At 38.1% G+C, this 22,526-nt stretch overlaps 1 protein-coding gene across 1 annotated transcript in view; it reads right to left on the bottom strand.

Annotated features, from left to right (window-relative positions):
- The window catches only part of atrnl1b (attractin-like 1b), a 72,357-nt gene that overhangs the window by 24,006 nt on the left and 25,825 nt on the right, over positions 1-22,526 (bottom strand). The window contains exons 18-25 of the mRNA XM_081601030.1: positions 21,375-21,608; positions 20,623-20,760; positions 17,311-17,404; positions 12,240-12,292; positions 10,338-10,432; positions 10,067-10,145; positions 6,728-6,885; positions 1,896-1,957 (exon numbers count right to left, since the gene is read on the bottom strand). Coding sequence (XP_081457156.1) covers positions 1,896-1,957; positions 6,728-6,885; positions 10,067-10,145; positions 10,338-10,432; positions 12,240-12,292; positions 17,311-17,404; positions 20,623-20,760; positions 21,375-21,608 — 913 coding nt within the window. The remainder of the gene's footprint in view (positions 1-1,895; positions 1,958-6,727; positions 6,886-10,066; positions 10,146-10,337; positions 10,433-12,239; positions 12,293-17,310; positions 17,405-20,622; positions 20,761-21,374; positions 21,609-22,526) is intronic.

Raw genomic sequence — 22,526 nt, 5'->3', positions numbered from 1 at the left:
ATTAATCCTTCAGACTGATATTATATATTGGAGTTCTAAAAACATTTAGATTTCAGAGCCAAATACAAATGTACAAAAAAAACCCTGCATTTTACCCAAAAGGTGTAGTTTTCTGTGTAAATAATATCCGCAGCTGTCCGTCTCAGCTGTGAAAGATTCCAGATTCATTCTGTTCAGACTGCAACATGATCAGCTGGAGGCAGCGGCTAACTGACTGTGTGACAGCTTTTCTGGAAACGTATTGAGGATTGGGCGCTGATGGACAGCTGCCTTAGGGAACGGCTCTCCATTAAGACTACACACACACACACACACACACACACACACACACACACACACACACACACACACACACACACACACACACACACACACACACACACACACACACACACACACACACACACAATATAAGCAAACCGGAACTGCACACCTTTAAACGCAAATCAACAAATGTAGAGAAGCTACTTGTGTTCTTAATAACACAAGCAACAAACAAATGCCATGGCGTTGGAGAGTACAGGTGCATGAAAAGTATGCAGACTTTATATCTTTTTTTTTTTTTTTTTTTTTACAGTATGTAATTGAAAGCATAAGTGCAGAAATCCCAAACACATCATCTTTATGCACTCAGACATTAATGTGCATTTCAAACAGCTCAACCTATTCATTAGAAACATTTTAATGATGAAAGACTTCCTTCACAGTTCTGAGCAGGAAAGAAATGATTAAGAGCCCTCATATCCTGATCACCCACGCCTTCTCTTTAGATGCCACTTACAGAGAATTATGCACATTCTTAAAGTGTTAGTGGTAGTTAATGTGCCACTTTAAAACACGTATAAGTAATAAGAAACACGGAGGGGAGAATGAAGACGTTGTTCATAATCATTCTTGACTGATTAAGGGGATTTAATGCACAGCTTATACACACAAAGTACAGTTAGTTTCTAAAAGTCAGACTTTTTGACTCCTTCAAAGAAATTGTGAGAAATGGTTCTCCAAAGTTTTCTCTGGATGTTTTCAGTGATTTTGTGGGAATAAGCTGCTAGTTTGTGTTAAAAATACATCTGAACTAAAGGGATGGAAGGATGTTACATCTACACGTAAGGTAAAGCCAAACACTCAGAACAGTAATCTTACGGCTACTGGTTTTTCATTCCTGTTCTTAAAACTCTTCAGTGTAAATATTCTAAATATGAGGACAGTTTTCATGAAGTTAGTGTGTTGGTTTAAATCATCAATTTTTAAAGAGAAGCAGTAATCATTTTTGTTTTTCTTGTGGGCAACACCTGAACCTTCCTCCAACATCCTGTTCTCCAGTCTTTCCCATTTTGAAGAGTGGCTAGTTTTAAATTTATGTCTCAGAATTAAAAGAAACGTGTCTAAACGTGTTTACATTTTAAGCTATTTAAAAATTAAAAGTAATTAATGCTTTGATAACATTTATCAGACATGAATTGTTAGAAAATTCAACAAATGTGGCATTAGTGATTTTGTAAAAACACTTTTTTTTAACCACACAAATGTAGTCTGATTTAAAGTTATATTTTTCAACAACAAATAAATGCTTCATTTTCAGGCTTTTCATCCATTTACCAAGAATGCCATCACCTATGTTCAGTGCTGTTTGAGGTGTAAACTATTAAAGAATATGGAGTAAATGCATTGAGGAAAAAGATTCAAAAAAATCTGTAGAACAAATTCCCAAAGCTTTTAAACAAACACAATTACATGAAAAGATTGTACTAACAAGGTTAAATAGTTTATATCTATTACATTTAATGTGTATCGAAAGCAATAAGACTGAACTGCTCAAGGTTAAATAGTTTATATCTATTGCATTTAATGTGTATCGAAAGCAATAAGACTGAACTGCTCAGTACAGTACTTACCTGAAAAACGTCACAAAGAATTGGACAAGATCCATGATACTGTTGTGTTGGGAGAAGGCAATCTATTGGAGAAAAACAGAAGACAAATCAGGAATTTCTGAGTGGTCTAGAAGGAAATCTGCAAAATGTGAGTAATGGTTAATACAATTATATCAGGAAGGGTAAAGAACCACAATACAGTTACATTTTTCCATTACACCAAACCTGCCTTGGGACATCCAAGAACCTCTGACTGATTTGCCCGAGTTGAAATGTGACAGTGAGGAGGTTAATGTGACGTGGCACACACAGGTCAAGTCAGCGCTAAGAACCAAGTTGGCCTGTTAAAGGTCACTGATTCACTCAAAGACTTGTTATTAAAACCAGCGTTAAAAATAAATAAATAAAATAAAAACTCAACAAGAAATGTCTGATGTAATATTGTGGAAAGCGATGAGAACAAGGTAGAAGTTTCTGGCAGTCGACATCAACACTCATTTGCTCAACTGGATGGATGTGGTGTGAAGGAACGGCCTGACCTGCAGCTAACACGGTCAGGCCGCAAAACTGCAATTCACTAAAACACAAACGAGATAAAACTAGGAATGAACAATACATTTCACAATAAAGGTTATAATTAATTAGAGCTGAAAAGTTTTTTTTTTTTTTTTTAGCTAAAAAGGAAGGCAACTGGAACACATTCTGATTATAATTATGTAACGGATACAAAGTGCAGCCTCTCATGTTTCCACGTTCAAACTGGATGAAGAGTTTAGGAGTTTCAGCTTCTTCACATGAGCCACCTTCTTTTTAAAAAGGGACCAAATGTAACTGAACAACTGATTCCAACACCATTTCATTTACAATGTCTTCATTACGCAACACAGCTGTGAATTTCAATGCGTTGAGATGTTATGTGATCATCAAACACAAATTGGTACATATTTCTGGAGTGAAATGAAAATGCACTGTTCTTTAGAAATTGTCACCACAAAAAAATCTGAAAAGTGTGGAGTAAATGTGTTATCTAACCCCCTGTATTCTAATGTTCTTTAATAAAATGAGGGCTACAGATTATCAAATTATTTAAAAAAAAAATAGAGTTATGGGAAGTTAGTCAGAGTCAATGGAAAGACGAATAGAGAGCAGAGCTCCAGCTGTTGCTTTTAGAATCTCTTAAAGAGACAGTAACCTTCAACTGAGAACAAAACAATGCACCAACAATTACTATGTTAGTACTTTACAAGGGATAAATACAGAGAAATGCTAAAAGAAAGAAAACCTCCACCCCTCAGCCTGGGGTGAGGTTTCAACTTCCGGCTGTTGACCTTGTCAATGTTTAAGGTCAAAGCGTATCCAGATGTGAGAAAACCATTGAAATAAATCCAAAAGAAAATATTTGGCAAAATTGTGAAAATTGACCTTCTCTAGCTCTTCCGGTAGATCTTGGGCTTTTATTGCTAATAGTTTCCGTTGCAGCTAGTTCTACAAAGTGTTGACTCAGAAGGGATGATTTTAAAAGCATTAGGGTTTAATTTGTAAACAATAAAAAAAGAAAATTAAAAAAATGTTATCAATTAATCAAATTACTTCTATGTCACAATTACGCACTACTTTCATAGAAGTAAAATTCCAATTATGCAGATTGAAGTTATTGGTCGTAACATAAAAAAATGCAGACGTTCAATAGCATTTAATTCTTCTGCATTGCAGATTAAACTCAAAGTCAACTAGAAATAAAAAAAAAGTAGTAAAAGTAGTATAATTTTCAAACATTTATAGAAACATGTTTAACATAATTTGACAGAAAGTAGCAGCATCTAAAGATTTACCTCATATTTTTTTAAAAAGCGAATAAGATGGATTGACTTAAAACAGTGTTTAAAAGAGGAGAAACAAATTCTCAGGATGAAGCTTGGAAACTGCCAGGCGATACAGGCAAGGAGTTTTTTTATAGTCGCTGTGATTTGTGAGCATTTAGAGGCTTATCTGTACATAAACCTGAGGCTAGAAGGTTTTAAATGAAAACACTCTAAACATGGATTGGTTTTACACTTACAAATGAAGACATAATAAAAGCATATACAAATATTAAATTGATAGGAATCACTAGTTATTTTTGGTGATTTGTGTATTGTTGCCTCAAAGGCAATATGTCCAGTGAATAATGAGTCAGGAATATGGTTCATCTTCATTAAAGGAGAGATTACAGACAGCCCTAGCAGCTAAATCATATATGATAGGCCACATCATGGTGACAAGTCATTATCTACTACAGATGCTTTGCAGCCAGTCTGCCCCGAAAGCATTTAGAACCACAAAAACAATGTCATCTGCAGCTTTATTCAGCCTCTGATTGGCAACATGTAGTGCTGGGTAATGGAGCACAATTTTGCTTTCAGAGGTGGACCATTTGCGTCACATTTGTTGCTCTGAATTGCAATTTTGAAAAAAGTGGATGGTACGAAATGGCGAAAAGAAAAAAATAGAGGTAACCACAGGTTGTTTAAACAGAGGCCAATAACGGCATCACTAATTTATATTTTCTATAACAACGAGCCGCCGAAAAGCGACAAACGACTAGATATTTGTGTATTTTTCACAAATAGTGAGAGGGAGGAGGGCACTTATTTAGGACGAGGATCTTTATTGTACTAAACTGTTCTTGGAAAACTCCATTACCCTCTTAAACTTTGTTCACCTTTGACTTCTCTCTACGTTATTAACAAGAAGATGAGAAGCGCTGATCTGAGATGCGATGCTCACTGACACGGCTAACTTGAAAAGCACAAATGATTGTCTGGCTTTTTAATAAGTGGGGCTCCTCTGTTCTGTGCTTATACAACTCAAAGCAATATATGTAGGGTTAATTTAATTTCAATCTGTTCATCTCAGCCATTCATTTTATTTGAAAACTAGACGAATGGTGCGTAAAGCACATGGTTCCCAAATATCTGTGATGGAAAAAGCCGTGTTTTAATTTTCCAATACAATTACGGCAGATACTTGACAGGCTTTGAATATTTAAAAATGAAACTTGCCGAGGAAGAAAGTTAGAACAGATGAAGATCTAATGATAGAAGGAAAGAGAGAAGGAAAATGGATGGATAGATGGAAATAATGTCAGGATATGGAATACAAAAATGTTCCTACATTCTTTTTCCACTTTCTATAATTCTCCAGTCTTGGAGAATCCTTAAAATTAATCAGAACATCCAATAACCCTGAAAGCAAATGTCAAATGATGTCACTGAAAAATCTCTGTCCATCCCGATTCACATTACAAACAGCTTATTTTAAATGCTGTTTGAGATTAGTCTTTGTTTTTTAACAAAGACTAATCTCTTCCAGATTTCAACCAGGTCTCCAGAATCAGTCCAGCATCACGAGGCCCAACCAGGAAAGAATCCTTATCCTGTAATAGAAGCTATTTGCTTTTATGGCGTGGGCTCGGTCCATAATAAGTAAGTGACTGTCGGCCAGGAAATTTAATAGAAAACTATTACTGGGCCACCTCCACAGATGGACCATCCCCGAAGATGTTATTACCTCAAGGTGGTCCACTCATCTACCATGCGATGTGGTGCGACAGGATATAAAAATCAATATGTGGGAGTGGGCTAATTAACCAAACGGGCACTGTGTGCTATTATTAGTAATCACTACTCCTATCTCAAACTATCGTATTTCTCAGCAAAAACCTTCCTGTCTTGCTTAAACAAAGTCGGTTAGTAACAGTAGAAGGGTTTCTTGAGAACTGGTTGATCATTTTGATGTGTTTCAAATAACCTGCTGCATTGTGGTGACATAAATTTGATCAGAGTGCATCAATGAAATAATTTGTCTACCAATGAAAATTAAGTTGGTGAATCAAAATCTTAAAATTTTTAAAATTTGCAAAACACAAAGGTAGATAAATACAATGCAATAAATTGATTAAACATCATGTTTGATAATTTATTAGAAACCTGCTTAGTGTAGCTGCAACGTTTGGATAAAGTAGTTCTTATATAACATACATGTTTCAAATTCTCCAAATTTTATATTGAATTGACTATTATTTAGTCATAAATATTTATATTTTAAGTTTACTTTAATGTATTTGCTAGAGTATTGTTTTTTTTTACTTTTTATTGCTTTATAGCCAAGGCTAATATCTTTCAACATACTAAATTTCAGCATTTATTGTTACATCCGTCATTATTCAACGTGTATGTCTTAGATTGTAAGGTTGAAGATAATACATTTAATCTATTTGTGTATTTCCCTTTAGAAAATTTTTTGCAACATCTTAGCTCAACAAGCACCAATAAATCTGTTTCTAAGGTCCTTAAATTGTTGATTTGTTTACTTCACACTGCTTACAAATAGCTGTCTCTAATTTTAATTCATAATTAGACCCTGATCCTGAATATTATGATAATTTGGCAACTCACTTTGTGTAATGTTGGATCACTTCCCCAAAACAGATAAAGTGGGGTTTTTACAGTCTAATTGTTTAATTAGACTTTCTTTATCTCCTTACGTTTATGCAGACGTTTGGGGTGTGAAAATCTGACAGTACTCCCCTTGAAGAAACTTTGCTCTAATTGGACCTTAGGGGACTGCCTGAGTGGTTGGCATTCGGTTTTAATCGTTTTGTCTGCCACGCTGTCACAGGTTTTTATGCAACCCCAAGACACTTGGAGAGGATAAACACTATTTTTCCAGTGGTAATTCAAGACCTGTCCTACAATCAAATCTTCTGACTCATGTTTTCAAAGAAAGCATAGAACGCTAGACAGCATCTAAAAATAAGATTGTTTTTTACAGAAAATCTACTCCGGATTCAGCAGTCAGGCGTTTGTTGTTACCTGGATCTTGATGGGCCATGAGAAGTTACTGACGTACACGTAGAAGGTAATGTTGGGGTTGCTTCTGAAGGTGAACTTTTCACAGGAGAAACTGTCCCTGTAGTCCTTAATGTTCGTTTTGGACACAATGGGAACCTCCTCTCCAGAAATGGTCCCAGCTGTTGAAACAAAGTGTTCATTCTCAGTACAAAGCCATTTAGCTTTTAATATAAAAAATAAAAATGAATAAAACAAGCTTACACATAGAGATGGAGGAGGTGCTTTAGCTGCAACATGTTATTATAAATGCATTAACGAGTTTATTTGTCCGTTTCAAACAACAGGAGAGCACTCATGTGCAATTATCATTATTTCTTAACTGCATTTAACTTTGCTATTGTTCAAAAAAAACAACAACACAGTGTTGTAGAATTACACATGCCTATTATATTTCATACTAAAATGGATACGATGTGGGTGAAAAGCTCAGCTTGAACGAACGACAAACATCCCTTTTCTGAACTCATGATCCCACTTCTTTATCCATAATGCGATGCCCCAAATTTCCCATTTAATATTCACAGATTTCTGGTAAGGCACCAAATACATCCAGAATTCGTGTATGAAACAGTTGCTATTGTTTGAATGTGAGTAATATTGTTTCTGGGCGAGCATTGCATTGCCCATCTTAAAATTAGAAGCAATTTTTAAAAGAATAAGGGTAAAAATAGACCATTTTCCATCTGTCTTAATGTTCCAAATCATTTCTTTTGCTTCTTCATGTCAGTGCTTTCTCAGCATTGATATTCCAATCCACAGCTCTGAAACAAAGCACTGAAAATGACAGCTTGAGTGTAGCTACGTGAGCATGTTTATCTTAATTGAAATCACCCCCCACACCTTCTTTCCCCCCACCAACTAAAGGCGCCTCTTGCTCTCCTCAATTGTGAAGAGGCTTCTATTCCTTCTGAGACAAAACATCTGTGCCGGGGAAAAGTGGGGACTCAAATTCAAATATTAACGACAGCACACTGGAAAAGTTAAGGTTGGCGTGTGGGGTTAACGCGTTTTGGTGGGGAGAAAATGTCAGTGTTGAAGGAACGGAGAGAGAGCGCCAGACGACTTGGGAGGAAGAAAGGGAAGGCGGGAGATAAACAGTGGCACCGGACATCTGCAGTGTCCTTGGGTGTCTTTCCTCAGGGGACCAACAGCAGCAGAGACACCGTAAATGCCAACAGAGGAGGTTTAACATTTGGTTTTGTTGCTTCTGCTTTAAAATACCCAATTGTATGTTTGCTGTAATGCAAAAATCAACAAAATCCCATACAGTGAGAATCCTAAAAACCAAGAACTCTGAGTTAAATTACTTCATAGGGCAAATGACAGAGTAGAAACAGAAAACTTGAAAATATTCAAAGCTTTAAAGCCTTTTCATTTTTTTTTTTTTAAACATACATATTTTAAGAAGCCTGTTTCTGAAACAGACTTTTGGAAACTGTGTATCTCTAAATGGAATAGCACTTTCATTTAGAGAGTGATGGTATGTTGTCTGGAACCCCAGACTCCCACCGTCCGAGTCTGTAAACAGAAAACAGACGGGGGGTTTTTTCCTGGACATAAACAACCCCCCTTTCTAACAGGAATATGTCAGACAGGTCTGTCTCCACTTGTTGGGAACACAAAAATAACTCAAAATGTGAAAAATGAACAGCTAAAAATAAAGAATTACTTTTTTATTCTCCATGGCAATGGAACGACTACATAATAAGGAACAACCCAAATTGAGAGAAGAGGACAAAGCACTGTTTATGCCACCAATATGACAGGAAGCTCTAGCACTGAGTTGGCAACCAGGTGATTTTAAGATGACTGTCGTTTGTGAGCATAAAGTTTCTGTCGAGACATCTGATGAAAATGTTCGTACCTGTCAGAAGATTGCTTTATAGATCAAAATCAATAATTATTCTGTCCAAAAATCTTCCCTCAAGTTCACAATAACTACAGCAGAAAGTCATTCTTTTCTCCGTGTCTGTGTATGATAGATTCTAAATTTCTTTGATCAGTATTTTAGCTTCCATTTTAATTTCCATAACCTCCTGCCTTGTGTGCTTTTTTTCTTTTTACTGAAAACATGGACATGGAAATAAATGTTGTTACCAAACGTGACAAGTCAAATCAAGATGAAAATAAAGGTTATAAACCTGATAGTGTTTGCTCTTTAACTATACTTCATACATGTATTTCATTCAATGTGAATTGTTTCAGGTGAAATTAGCTCAATTTAATGACCCAAGCTAAACTAAAGATATACAGTCTGCACAATTATGTGCAAATAGGAAATAATTGATAGTGCTCCAGCGACCTTTCTGCAAAATGCCACATATCTGTTAGGTAACTATTATTTGCAAAATCTACTGTTGAATATACCTCAGGAAAAAAAAATACTAAAATGAATTTAGCTGCAGCTAACAGTCTATCATCCTTGTTTAAATTGACTGATGATTAAATTCAAACTAATAGGACTGGAACTATTGTGTTTGCTTACCGTATTTTCTGCACTATAAGTTGCACCTAAAAGCCTCCAATTTCCTCAAAAGCCGACAGTGCGCCTTATAACCCGGTGCGCCTTATATATGGACCAATATTGAGCCACAACAGGTCTAGCAACTACGGTAAGCAGCCGCCGACTTTATTTTCGCCCATAGAAGAAGCGCGCGGTGCATGCTGGGACAGTTGTCAGAACGCTGGTTTGTTAATAAAGTTTGACTGACCTATCTACCTACCGACCTGATAATCAGGTCGTCTGCAGGTCATGTAGCACCAGGTTCTCCACCAACATGCTGTGCGCGAATGGAGAAGGGTGACCATCATCCGGCCACGCCCCGGCCCAGTCGCGGAAGGCTCTCCTCGCCGACCGGAGTCCGACTGTTTTTGTTGACATTCTTTATGTCAACAAAGTGGCTTTAGATATTCATCCGGGGAGCTTCGACTAGGGTTACCAAGGGACCAGCCCCTATACATTTAAAGCTGGAGGGTTCGGGGGAAGAGAGACAGAGACTGCGGCGGCAGCGTGTCGGTTGGTCTGTTACCCAGAAAGCAGTTGGGCACAATATCGCAACACCAACACCGTGAGTCAAACAATGACTGGGGCAGCCTACTATATAAGGTACTGGAGGACCACTTCTTCATTATTACACGTCCACATTTGTAGAGTACGGAACAAATCACGTCCCGTATACGTTCAATACGGGATGGGTGGCAACCTTAACTGTAGCGTCTATTCTATGCGCCTTATAATGCGGAAAATACGGTAATTTTAGTTTGCAGGAAATAACAAAAATGGCGCACGCACAAACGTACCTGTTGAGCCCACGGACCACGTGATGTTGAGGTTAAAGTTGTTTGATGCATTGATGGACATGTCTAAGTTCTTGTTTGCCTTAAAATGAAAAACATAAATCCAGGGGGATTTTGTCAGGGAGACAATATGCACAACAGCAAAAAAACAGCATGTCAAAATTTTATTTTAGAAAAGCTAAACATCAACAGCTAACTATGATCATTTCTAATACATATATTTGATGGAGAGCAAAACAACTACAAATATGAGATCTACTCTTAAAGATGTTACCTGCTCAGGTGAGGCCATGAAGTTAATGGCGGTGTAATGCTTGTCATCCTCCTGGATGAGGCTGAATGTGAACTGGTAGTCAATCAGGAGGTTATCTATTGAAAAGACGAAAGTAAGAAATATAAATATGATTGGCCAGGAAAAAAAGAACACAGGAACAAGTCTGCCTGGGAGCGTTTTGAGTCATTTACAAATTCTGAAAGTGTAGATTCTAAGTTTCCTAATGAATGTGAAACACAAATAAATTTTAAAAAAATAAATAAATAAAGCCATTTGAATACCAACACTAACAAACTGTTCCCATATCTGATTCATCATATTACACTGCAAGTCTTGAATACATCTCACAATAAGCTCTTCAGTCCATGTCTTATAATCGTGTTCTACAGAGAATAGAAGTTGTGAAGCTCATCACATGAGAAACGAAAAAGTATTCCTGCAAATATGAATGCCTCCGATCATATCCTGGACTGTTTTTCTTTTTTCACCTGTATCTTTGATAGATTTTGTCATCTAAGAACTGTACATCTGTTAGCTTCAGAGATGTCTAATTATTCTAATGTCCTGCCACTCTCTTTCTGCTGCTAAAGTATCCATCCACGCATTGCACTCTGGAGAAAGTTTATGGATGCACAACAGTGCCCCAAGTGGAGAATTTAATTAACTGTGCCCTTCTCCACCCAATGAAATGGCTCAGATTTACTCTGAAAACAAGCTGAATTCAAACATAAAGTTCACCATTTTAAAATCTCTGAAGCTGTTTTTTTTAAAAAGTATGAGGTGATTTCCACAAATCCCCCCCCTCCTCAATTTCTGCTTTGGCGATTTGTTTTTGGTTTTGTCATGGCGCATCACAAATCTAATTCATCATATTACACTGCACCTGGTGTTTGACATAATATAGTTGACAAAGAAACGTGCTTAGGACAAGTAGAAATACATTTTGTAGTCAAAAGTATTATTTTTGCTGTACAGTCAATATTAAAGTAGTATGATAAGTCCATCTATTTATCTCTAAGACAAACGCATTAAACTGAATTTTCAGTTACTCCTTTAAATACATGAGTCTGGCTAGTAAGTCTTTTATGGGGACAAGGTAGGATTATCAGTCAGCATGCTCCAAAACTTAACACAAAGCAATCCATAAGAGGGAGAGCTCACTAACAAACCCTGAGACAAAGCTGACCACTGTCGCCTTGAGCATGCTATGTTAAATCTGTGCTCAATGGCCTTTTTGACTGCAGGGAGTGTCGTGTTTACAAAGCAGAATAACAAAGCTCAAGGAGCTCCAGTGGTGTCCAGAGGTTAAAACAGGCTCCGGGCTTCTAGTTTCCTGTGTCCTCCTCCTCCTCAATGAGCCTGTTGTCAGGCTATGACATTTTAAAAGGGACAAAGCCTTGGCAAAGGCTCTGAAGTCAGTAGCGGAGCGCTGAAAGACATAACAAATCACAAAGTACTGCTGCGGCGCTGTGAAGGACACCCCGTCATGCAAATAAACACAGACAGCAGCATGAGCAGGAACTGAGGCAGACGTGTGCACCTCCATAGATACTCTTCCTACTTAAAAGTTGCGCTACCGTTTCGTTACCTTTCAAAATTAATAAATGAATAGGTGTGAGATTGAGTGAGTAGACAAGTGGAGAATTTTGACTCCTCCGTCTCCTTGATTAGCTCAATCACTCACTGCCTGTGATGCACTTGACATTTTCACGACAAGTCATTCTGTCATCGAACAAGCGCCCCTGGTGCCAAAGTGTTAAGATGCGCCATCTGCCCGGAGCGGAAGAGTGCGAGCAGAGAAGTGGGAAGCAACGAGAGAATAACCCATAAAACGTGGATGTGTGTGTGTGTGTGTGTGTGTGTGTGTGTGCGTGTGTATGTGTCCAGTGGAGAATTACTCACAGTAACAGGTTCCTCTGAGCGGATTGCCAAGGTAACGGTTTTCTGAGTCACATCTGCAGCAAAGAATACAGGATAGAGAGAAGCAGATGAAGATGAGCGCTAACAGATTGAGAGCAAAAAACAACGCCTCTTATCAGGTGCGGTGTATGCCAAGTGCCAGCGCATTAGCTCCTGCTGTTGGCACCTCATCAAGCCTCTTAACTTCTGACATAAAGGAAACAATCTGACGGCTGATAGAACAGACTTTTACCTTAAACTTTCATTAAATTTAAACAGCGACGAGAATCACAGTTCATCTCCCCCCGATTGCAAAGCAAAAAACGTGGTACTGAAAAAAATCAGTCCAACATCAGTTCTCACTTGATTAAGAAGCAAAATACGACGCCGACATTGGAAATGGGGTTGAAAATAATCAAAGAAATCTCTTGGAAACAGGTGAAACTGATGTAGGCATACACTATATAAAAAGACGCCTAATCTTCTGTGGATATATTTTAAGGCACATCGTTTGACTTTGTGAGAAATGTTTAAAGAAATTATAAGAGATTGAAGGAAGAAAGTTCTGAACCAAATCTGGTTCATTCTTGGCTGCAATTTCCAGATGTGAAATGGTGATGCATTATAAAAAATAATCATCAAAGGTCTAATGGAAACATATCCTTCTTGGTATCTATGGTAACTTTATATCAGGATTAAATCCAAATATAAATTGGGAATCGTGAGACAAATGTCAGTTTTTTTTACTAAGGAAAAGCTGCAGTGATAACTATAGTAGATAGTAAGACAGACAGAAAATTATGCTGTCGGAAACATCGTTTCCTACAGCCAATCACCTACTTCTTTAGATAAAAACAAAACAAAAACCATCATTATCTTCTGGGTTTAATAGATTTATAATGCTTGATTTAGGAGAATGTTTTTCTTTTTTATCGGACCTGCAATTTGAAGCCATTAAAAGGTAGAATCCAAATGGGAAGATTACTATTACTTTATTTAAATAAAATGTCCTCAGCAGTGATGCTGTTGGTTCAAACAGCTGCAGTTGGTCAATTTGTGGACTCAGCCAAAACAGGCCAACTTTAAATATGAAGAGCTGCCAAGTAAAAATAATTTGTTTATATCCACAGTGGGATGTCAACGGTTCTGAGAATATGTGTGCACATTAGTGCGTTTTATCAACCTCATGGCTTTCCAAAGCGCTCTAATCAATCCAAGCATATGGCCATGTTCACTGGACTGCATTGCCCTTTATCTTATTTAAATGCGTCTCTCCGCTCTGAATCTCAGTTGTTTATGCCCCGAACTCTCAACAATTCATTGTGAAGCGAAGTCTTTCTCCAAAGTATTATCCTATATGAGCTGGAACTGTACAAAGAAAGTGAAAGTGGTTCTAAAAATTACCTCTCTCATCGCACCAACTATGCTTCGCAGTTATTTCATGTTTCAGACGACTAATTAAACTTGTTAGAATGTGAAAAATCAGAGGTGGTGGTGAGGAGTCGGAGAGGACGGCGGTGGATGGGCGGGCGGGAGGGAGGGAAGCCGACTGAGAGACGACAACGCCGCCGATGATGAGGAGGAGGAGGCGGCTGTGAAGCAGCGTTACATTGTAAAATGATCGACTCCGGTTCTTAAAATAATTCGGCAACACTTCAGGAAAGCTGGGGGGAGATTTGCGTCACTTCTAAAGACTCCACTTCTTTCGCACGATGAATCTTTCAGGAACTTGAATAGTTTTTGCTGTTCTCGCTGCTTGATGATAAACAGGCAGAATGTTTTGTTCCATACGACAAAAAAAAAAAAAAAGGGATGAAGGACAAATGCTGCCACAGGCTACAGGAAGCTTAGGGAACATCGCCGAGTATTTAAACATTCTGGCATTTAGAGGGCAAAATCCACACACCCACTTGCTCATCAGTATAATTCAGCTCCTCGACTCATTCAGTATCTTAATTTAATCTACACCGGCATGCAACCATGCACGCGTCCAAACTTCAGGCAATCCCCCTTTGCTGCATCTTAATTTGATCTAGACGCGGCGTGAACCTTTGTCTGTGCCCGTGCAACCTATAAACGCAGGCTACGGCGGGCACAGAAAGAGTTCGTTACCGCCGCTGCCTCCTGCATGAGAAATTTTTCTGATTAAAGTATCCATCTAAATGAGCAAAAAGGAGAAAAACTTTCCCGATGACTGATCGTCGTAATGCCGCATAGACAAAATCATTATTTTTTCCACCCTCAAAACAATTATTATTCTGCACTAATGCACTCTTTGCTTCATTAGTACAGCTATTATTTCAAGTCTTAATAGCAGCCGTGGCTTCAGTGTAAGCACAGGTGGAAGCCTGCATGTGTTTTCTTTGTGCACTTTGCAGCCTTGTGGTTCGGTCTGCTAATCACTGCGCTGGACTGCATTTTCTGGAAGAAGAAATCAATGTGGCACTTTGTCGATTGTGCAAAGTGCTATATATTCAGTATTACAGTTGACAGAAAGCAGTGAGGATTCACAGAGGTCTTACTCTCCTGCAGCCCCTCTTCATTACCTTCAATACTTCAGGGTTTGCCTCAACACCAATAATAACGTAGAACGTTAGAAACCACAAAGCAAAATGTTATGAATTTGTTTGTTGTTCAAGCATTTTACAAGTTTAAAGTTTAGTTGGATTAAAATTATTTATTTAAAGAACTGGGCAGTAACATTGCATGCATTTTAACAATATTTTGAAGAAATACTAGGATCTACCTTGGTTTCGTTAGACATGAGCCAGAATGAGAGGAGAGTATGATATGCTAAGCTACTAAAATAATGTAACATATTGTTTATTACAGCTAAATATATAGCTTTGGTGCCTAAAGTGTGGCCTGGTTGCCTTTTGGTGTCCTTGAAATGAATTTGATCATCCCCTCCAACCACAAGACAAGTCAAAATTTGGCCAATAAAATAGAGTACGATTAATGACCACAAAGATTGTGAAACTGTTTATTTTTCCTTTAATTAATGCAACAACTTACCTTAATTACAATAGAACTGAAGAAAATACTTGTGTTTTAATACATTTATGCTACAAAAACTGTAAGAACTATAAAATAACTTTGTTCAGGTTCTATCAGACTAGATTTAAAAATAACTGGCAATGTCAGTATTGCATATCAGCGTTGCGTATCAGCAGCATATAGTGATGCTTTCACATTATTCACAAATAGTTCATGCCTCGTCTCTGACCCAGTCACTGTTTCCTCCCTGAATGCCAAAATATGGAAACACAGTTTAAAAGCTGTGGCAGCTTCTCCTATGAAAATTCAGAAGAAGCTCTAAATTTGCATAGAGCTTTCCGACTCGAGAATTCTTTCAGAAAAGAAATATTGTGACTTTTTTTATAAAGCATATCTCATTACAATGCAAAAAAAAGCAAAAGTTTAAAAGGTCAGAGTCAAATACGCAACTAAATAAGTGTAAAAAATAAAAAATAGAAATACAAGATAGTGCATGAGATTTTATTTCCAGCCAGGTATTGGCAGCCTTTGCGCAAAATAACTGAGAAGAAAACCGTTTTATGTTAAAAAGCATGAATGCTTGTTCAGCTTTTCCTGTGACCCATCCATAACTCTTATTGCATTATCCTGCTTACAGCTGTAAAAACAAGGCTTAGAGGAAATGGCCCTCCCACACAGCTGGAATCCACCGGATCAGCACAAATCACCCTGGATGTGGACTTTCTGGGCGATAATGCAACCGATTCCTTCGTCGTTTCCACCCCCCCATCAAATCCGCAGCATCACCGCTTCCGAGACTCCATATGAGGAAATGGGGCTGGCTCACAGAGATCTGACATCAACGCTCGACACCACGTCATGAGAGCCATGAATCACCCCGACTGAATTAATCACACACATGAATCTCGTTGTGTGATTGAAGCAGGGCGACTGGCAGTCAGACCGTCTCAAAATGAGATCCTGTTGATTTTATTTGATGCACAGACAGCTGTTTACTTATACCTTACGGCTAGATTTGTTTCTGACCTGAATATACTAATGCTAATACTGAATATTTCATTATTAATTTTCTAATCTAATATTATAATTAAGTATGAAGCTTATTTTTTCTAAAACTGAGGTTTTTGTTTTGTTTTTTTCCGTTTTTTTATAGGCGATTTCTCATCTGTTTTTTAAGAACTTTGCTCTGTCAATGCTAATTTCAGTCTGTTCAGATTGTAAACGGATAATATAACCTGCTATAAAAATTGCATTTAAGAAAGGCTCTTCCTGCGTACCTGTGGTGAGCCATTATCAACTATATATAGGAGAAACAAAGTCAAACTGTGTGTGAGGAAGCAGTCGCTGTGAAACAAGTTCAATAAACTTTTAAAGGAAATTACAAAACGACCTGAGAGTATATCATATTTTATTAGGAATTTGTATGGCATAACCACCTATTTTCTCAAATCCAGCAGGTTTGTTAACAGAGGCTAAAAGAGCAAAAGGATAGATTTGGGTTTGCATCTTTGTTTGTTTGTGCAGCTGATTCCACAGAGCCCTAAAACCATTTTTAGAATGAAATTAACTAAATAAAAGTGATATTAGGCTACCAACAATCTGCATATGGAAAAGCTTCACAGGACTTAACAATCATTGGTTGTTTTGACGTCCTTCATGGTGGAGTGGAGTAACAACGTGCAAACGGCTAGTATCGATAAAGCTGATGGAAACAAGCTTAAGAATATAGGAAAATATCAAATAAAAGATATTTTTTACATTCGTTTCCTGAAATAAAATGCAAAAATGGTATACTTGCTTCTCCATTTGTAACTTACTGTGCTAAATTTCAATTATAACCTTTTTTCTTTATCAGTATTCTCTGAAAACAGCAACAAATGTTTTGTTTTAAGCTTTTTGGGAACATATTGTCAGCCTGTCTTTGTTTTGTTTTTTTTCCCCCTGATATTGAGTTGATGTTCATAGGAAAAAGCTAGGCTTATTTTGGCCAAAACCAGGACATGGGGTTTCAAAAACAGGAGAAATAAACCAGAGTGTTTGCTTAGATTCAGATTTTTACTGAGTTTGTTGTACTCACAGCTGGCACTGGTCTCCTTTGATCCCCTTGGTGGTGCAGAAGCACTTGCCCGTTAACACCTGGCATACGTTTGCGTGACCGTTGCACTTACAAGCTGGAACAGGTGACAAGAACAGATGTGGGGGAAAGATTGATAAGAACGAGCATGAAAAGAGAGAGAACACATCCGTGAATAGAATACTCTATCAACAATAAGTTGTTACCAATGTTTGAATTGAAAACACCTGAGAGAGAATTCACATCCCAGCATTCCTACAGCCTTCACAATTGTTCTTTTCTTGGGCCGTTTGTGCTAAGCTAGGCCCCGGATTCTTGCTGTTGCATCAAACACACGACGGAAATTGATATTGATCCGGAAACGACGGCAAACAAAAGCCTTTCCCAAAAAATTGTGTGAACTTTAAAGATCTAACAGACAATTGAGAACCTTCCCCACACACCTTTCCCCCCAGCTGTGTATGTTTGAGACTCTGTATGTGTGAGGAATGTAAAAGGTGCAGCAATAGGTGGGTGGACTGGCTGCTAAAGTGCTTTGGCAGAGGCAGGCTTTTAGGTTAGCATTTGAAGGAAAATAAGAGACCCCTTTATTTTAGTTCACCGAGCTCAAAACACTGAGAAGACGGATTACTGAGGGGTCAGTGGGCCTTCTACCTCCATTCCCAAATTCTAACATGGTGCATATAAATATTTTACATGACTGGAATGCTTTTTACCAAGTGTCTAAGTTCTTGCTTTACGACATAGTCTTACTGACACATTGCAACTTAAAGATACCATCCAGATGAGGGTTTTTTTTCCCCACCAACAAATATGGATAGTATAGATTTTTACTGGAAGGTTTAACAAAAATACAGAAAGGTGTAACAGTAATGCTGAAGGAAAAAAAAAATATTCCTGCTTTGAGCATATCTTGGTTGATGACATCACAAGAGGCACAATAATCGAGCCACTTAGTTAGTAATGGCAAGTAATTTCCTGACCAAATTCTTGACGGATTTTGAAATATTAAGAAGCTTTTGAGTTGCAGGTGTTTAACCCTTAAGCTGGGATGGATTCTGCTGAGTTTGGAGCAACTAGACGAAACGGTGACAAAGATTCCTTTTAGATCTTTAACTTGAACAAATCCGTCTTCCATCTGACAGGTTTCTGTGCAGACTGCATGGTGCAGCAGATGGTAGCCCTGCTGCCTTTGAGCACGGAGTTTGTATGTTCTGCCTGTGCGTGTGTAGATTTTCTCCAGGTACTCTGGTTTCCTCCCACAGTCCAAAAACGTGAATGTTGGATCAGTTGGTGTTTCTAAATGTTTGTCTTGTGAGCTTACCCAAACAGCTTTGCTCCTTTCCGACTACCGACAGAAATTCTTGCTCATTTCCTCACATTTTGCTTGCCCAGAATGGATTGCAGCGAAGTTAGACTTGGGTAGATGCCGTTTTACCAATTGACATTCTAAACTTTATTTGAATGAACTGTGTCATAATTACGGTATAATTGATCCGAGTCACATTCAAATGATTTTGATTCTGACAATACAATTCTGTAGAACTGATTTGATTACACATTTCTGTATAGATGGATATGAACTGAGTTTTTTTTAAGTTCGCTGAGATAAAATACATAAACATCATGAACAGAAGATGAATTTCCTCTGGTGCTCACTGGAATGTGCAAGCACAGCAGAGATAACTGGAAGAGCTCATTATTAGATGGCCTTGCACAAAGTCAATGATTTAATGCAATTATATGGGTTTCCTAATATATGAAATGGACGCGTTTGTTCTGCCAAATGCCTGGAGAATACATTTGTTGTGAATCTGTGCAAGGTAAACAAATTAAATAGAACAATAAGTGTCTGATTCACAATTTTTTTAAACAACTTGAATCAATGAGCTGATAATTGAAATTGAAACTGATCATTTAAATCTGGGCCAGGAATCTGCAAAATTTTCTGGAATACAGGTAGTCTTAATTCAGTATGAAGTGAATTCAAATCATGCAAAGAAAGAAGAAAAATACAACAATAATCCAACTTGGACCAACTCAAAAGAGCAAATTATTTCAGTGTCTGAAGAGGAATGTGTGTAAAATCTTGTTTTTTAATGTTTTGTTTGGGAGGAAGGAATGCTTCATCAATTTAAACTGTGGATTCATATACAGGTTTCAGTGACAAGTATGAATTCACTTCAGAGGAAAATGAACAAATTGCAGAAAGTTTTAAAGGTGCTCTGTTGTTTATTCTCACTTTGCAGCTTTACATTACATCCATTAGAAAATAGTCTCTAGGGATACAAAGCTCCCACGGCGATGTGTTTTTGAATGTGAGCGTGCGTGACTTCTGCATCCCATACTTCAAACAAATGCCTAGGTGTAATTTCTCAGGAATTCTTTTTATATTTCATGTCAAAACACAAGAGGGGGAACTAAATCTCATCTTTACAAGGAACCTGCAAAACCGTAGTTCAACCAGTGTACAACTCATTCAGCTGACAGATGCAGAAAGACATCAGAGAGCTATACTGTTATTCCTCTGACTTAGTGCCAACTCCTCTGGTGTGACTGCAATCATTCAGCGCTTTAAATTTAGTAGAGAACACAGTATAATCATTATCTACAGTGAAAACAGCGACTCTGTAGAAAGTATAGTTTGCAACGACTGAAGAATAATTTTCTTCATTTGGCAGCAGGCTTAAGATATAAATCTACTTTTATCCTCACCTGAATAAAGAAGTCTTACAAACAAGGCAAAACTGAGCACCACACCTACGAAATCAGTAAAGGAATGAAAATGGGGAGCTTTAAGTTGAAACTTGTCTCACCATTTTCAAAGTGACTTTGGATCACTCTGAAAATTATCATGTGTCCTGATTGTGTACGCTAGAAAAGTGTCTGAAAATGTGTAAAACTCGCCGCATAAATTACTTACATTTTTCTAATAGCAAAACAGAGTTTCTACAAATCCTTGATTTCATACATTTCCAACCTGACATGTTTTAAGTTTCAGTCAATTTTGCAACATTCTGGACATCTGACTAGAAAACGTTCTCCACATTGGGCTGGATTATGTAAATGTTCCACAAGTCTCAAAATAACACAATCCGAGAGAAATCTATTGACGGTTTATAATCGGCTTAGATAATCCCAACCCATACGTTTTTTTATTTTTTTTTAAATAATCAAAGTTTAAATGCTTTGTTTGGCTTCAAAACCAGACCCAACGCTGCAGCAGCACGTCCAGATTATGTCCACTGGCTCAGAGGAAAACATTTACAACTGGAAGCACAAAATAAATAAAGTCAAGGGAGGTGCAGCACTCACCCTGGCATTTGCCGCCATTGGTCGGGTCGCCGTGGTAACCCGGCATGCAGGTGTCACAGTGTGGACCGGTGGTGAGGTTGCGACACTGCTCGCACACGCTGCCGTTCACACACGTGCTGTGGCCGTTACACTGGCATGCTGAGGAGAAAAGGAAGTGTTGAAAGGTGTACATAAAATAAATGCTTTTCAATACACCTGTCTGAGTGTCATGTGGGCGTCGATTTGGGATTAGGGATTTTGCAGCTACGGTTGTTGTTGCTCCCCAGAAATGATAGAAACCCGTTAGTGCTGTCGACAACTTGTGTCTGCAATGTCATATTAATTATTTTTTAATCAGTGCTGCCATTTGGAATTTGCTTTATTGGAACAACTTTTAATTGGCCTCTGGATACATCTACAACTGGAAAAAAATAAAAACTTTAGAAAATTAGGTCACTGCCTTTCACTTCAATGTAGAGCTTTCCAATAATCTGCAGCCAAGCACCATTTAGATGATCAAATTACCACTTTCAAAAGGGTATATTATTATCATCCGCTAATGTATAGTGAAGAAGTGAACAAAGAGGTCACATTAAAAAGGAAATAGTAGCATAAGGTTGCACAGAGTCACCAGGGAGGGATTAGTTGCATTCTGCAGCTGAAACAGGAGATATCGTTTTCAAACAAAAATCAAAAAGCCAAGAATTGATACCCAATAATGCAGCAGATATACTAGAACCTGAACAGGACGGCACAGGGTGCAGCTCACTCACCAGGGCAGTTAATAAAGGCCCACTCAAAGCCTTTGTCTTTGAGACAGCTGGCGGGCTCCAGGTTCATGTCATGGGTTTGGCTCTGCTGGCCTTGCTTTGCCACTCTTTTCATGGGCCCCCGATAGGAGCCCTCCATGCAGAGGCCCTTCCCTGTGCTGCTGGGGTCCCCACACCAGCCACACTCCGGCTGGTCCAAGCACTGGGAGCACGTCCGCAGTCCAGAACAGTTCTGAGCTGGAGTGGAAAAGAAGCACAAATTCACTATTTGGGATGTTTTAACTCGTTGCTGTAATTGATCTTCACTGCAAAAAGAAGCATTTTTGGTCTAGTTTATAGTGCAAATACTTAAAATGAGACAAAGCTAACTTACAACAACTTCTCAGCAAGATATAGGAGCTTATTATAAGTAAATAATCCCTTAATATTAACAAAAAATACTTGTTCCATTGGCAGATTTCACTTACAATATTAATATTCATCAATATTAAGGAATTATTTACTTAAACAAGCTCCTATATCTTGCTGAAAAGTTACTTGTAAGTTAGTTTTGTCTTATTTCAAGTGTACTAAGATATTATTTCCAGAAACTAAGATAACTTGGTAAGACTTTGTGTTTTTGCAGTGTTTTTTCAACAATGGCTTTTCATATATAGCAGTCTTGCTAAAGCATTTATATTTCCTGAACCTATATACATGTTAATAACATCCATCCATCCATTTTCTTTACACCCTTGTCCCTCAGTGGGGTCGGGAGGGTTGCTGGTACCCATCTCCAGCTAACGTTCCGGGCAAGAGGCGGGGTTCACCCTGGACAGGTCGCCAGTCTGTCACAGGGCAATACAGAGACACACAGGATAAACAACCATGCGCGCGCGCACGCACGCACCCACACACACACACACACACACACACACACACGCACACACACACACACACAATGTAATAGTGTAATTCTGTAAAGACAAAATATGTAAACCAGAGCTAGACCACCAGCTCTGATTTACAAAATAGACCTGCAGAAAGAAATTACTCATAAAATATCTTACATATGCATAGTGTTATGCTCTATGTAGAGATTTCCTTTAGCTCTGATTGTATGTCTCACAATTTTGTAATTTATCATTGTTTATTAAACTCTGAAAGCTGAGAGGC

The sequence above is a fragment of the Poecilia reticulata genome, chromosome 19 (assembly GCF_904066995.2).
Source record: "Poecilia reticulata chromosome 19, P_reticulata-male-v2, whole genome shotgun sequence".
NCBI lineage: Eukaryota > Metazoa > Chordata > Actinopteri > Cyprinodontiformes > Poeciliidae > Poecilia > Poecilia reticulata.
The sequence above is the reverse complement of the archived record's forward strand: the minus strand, read 5'-3'. Positions and strand labels throughout refer to the sequence as shown.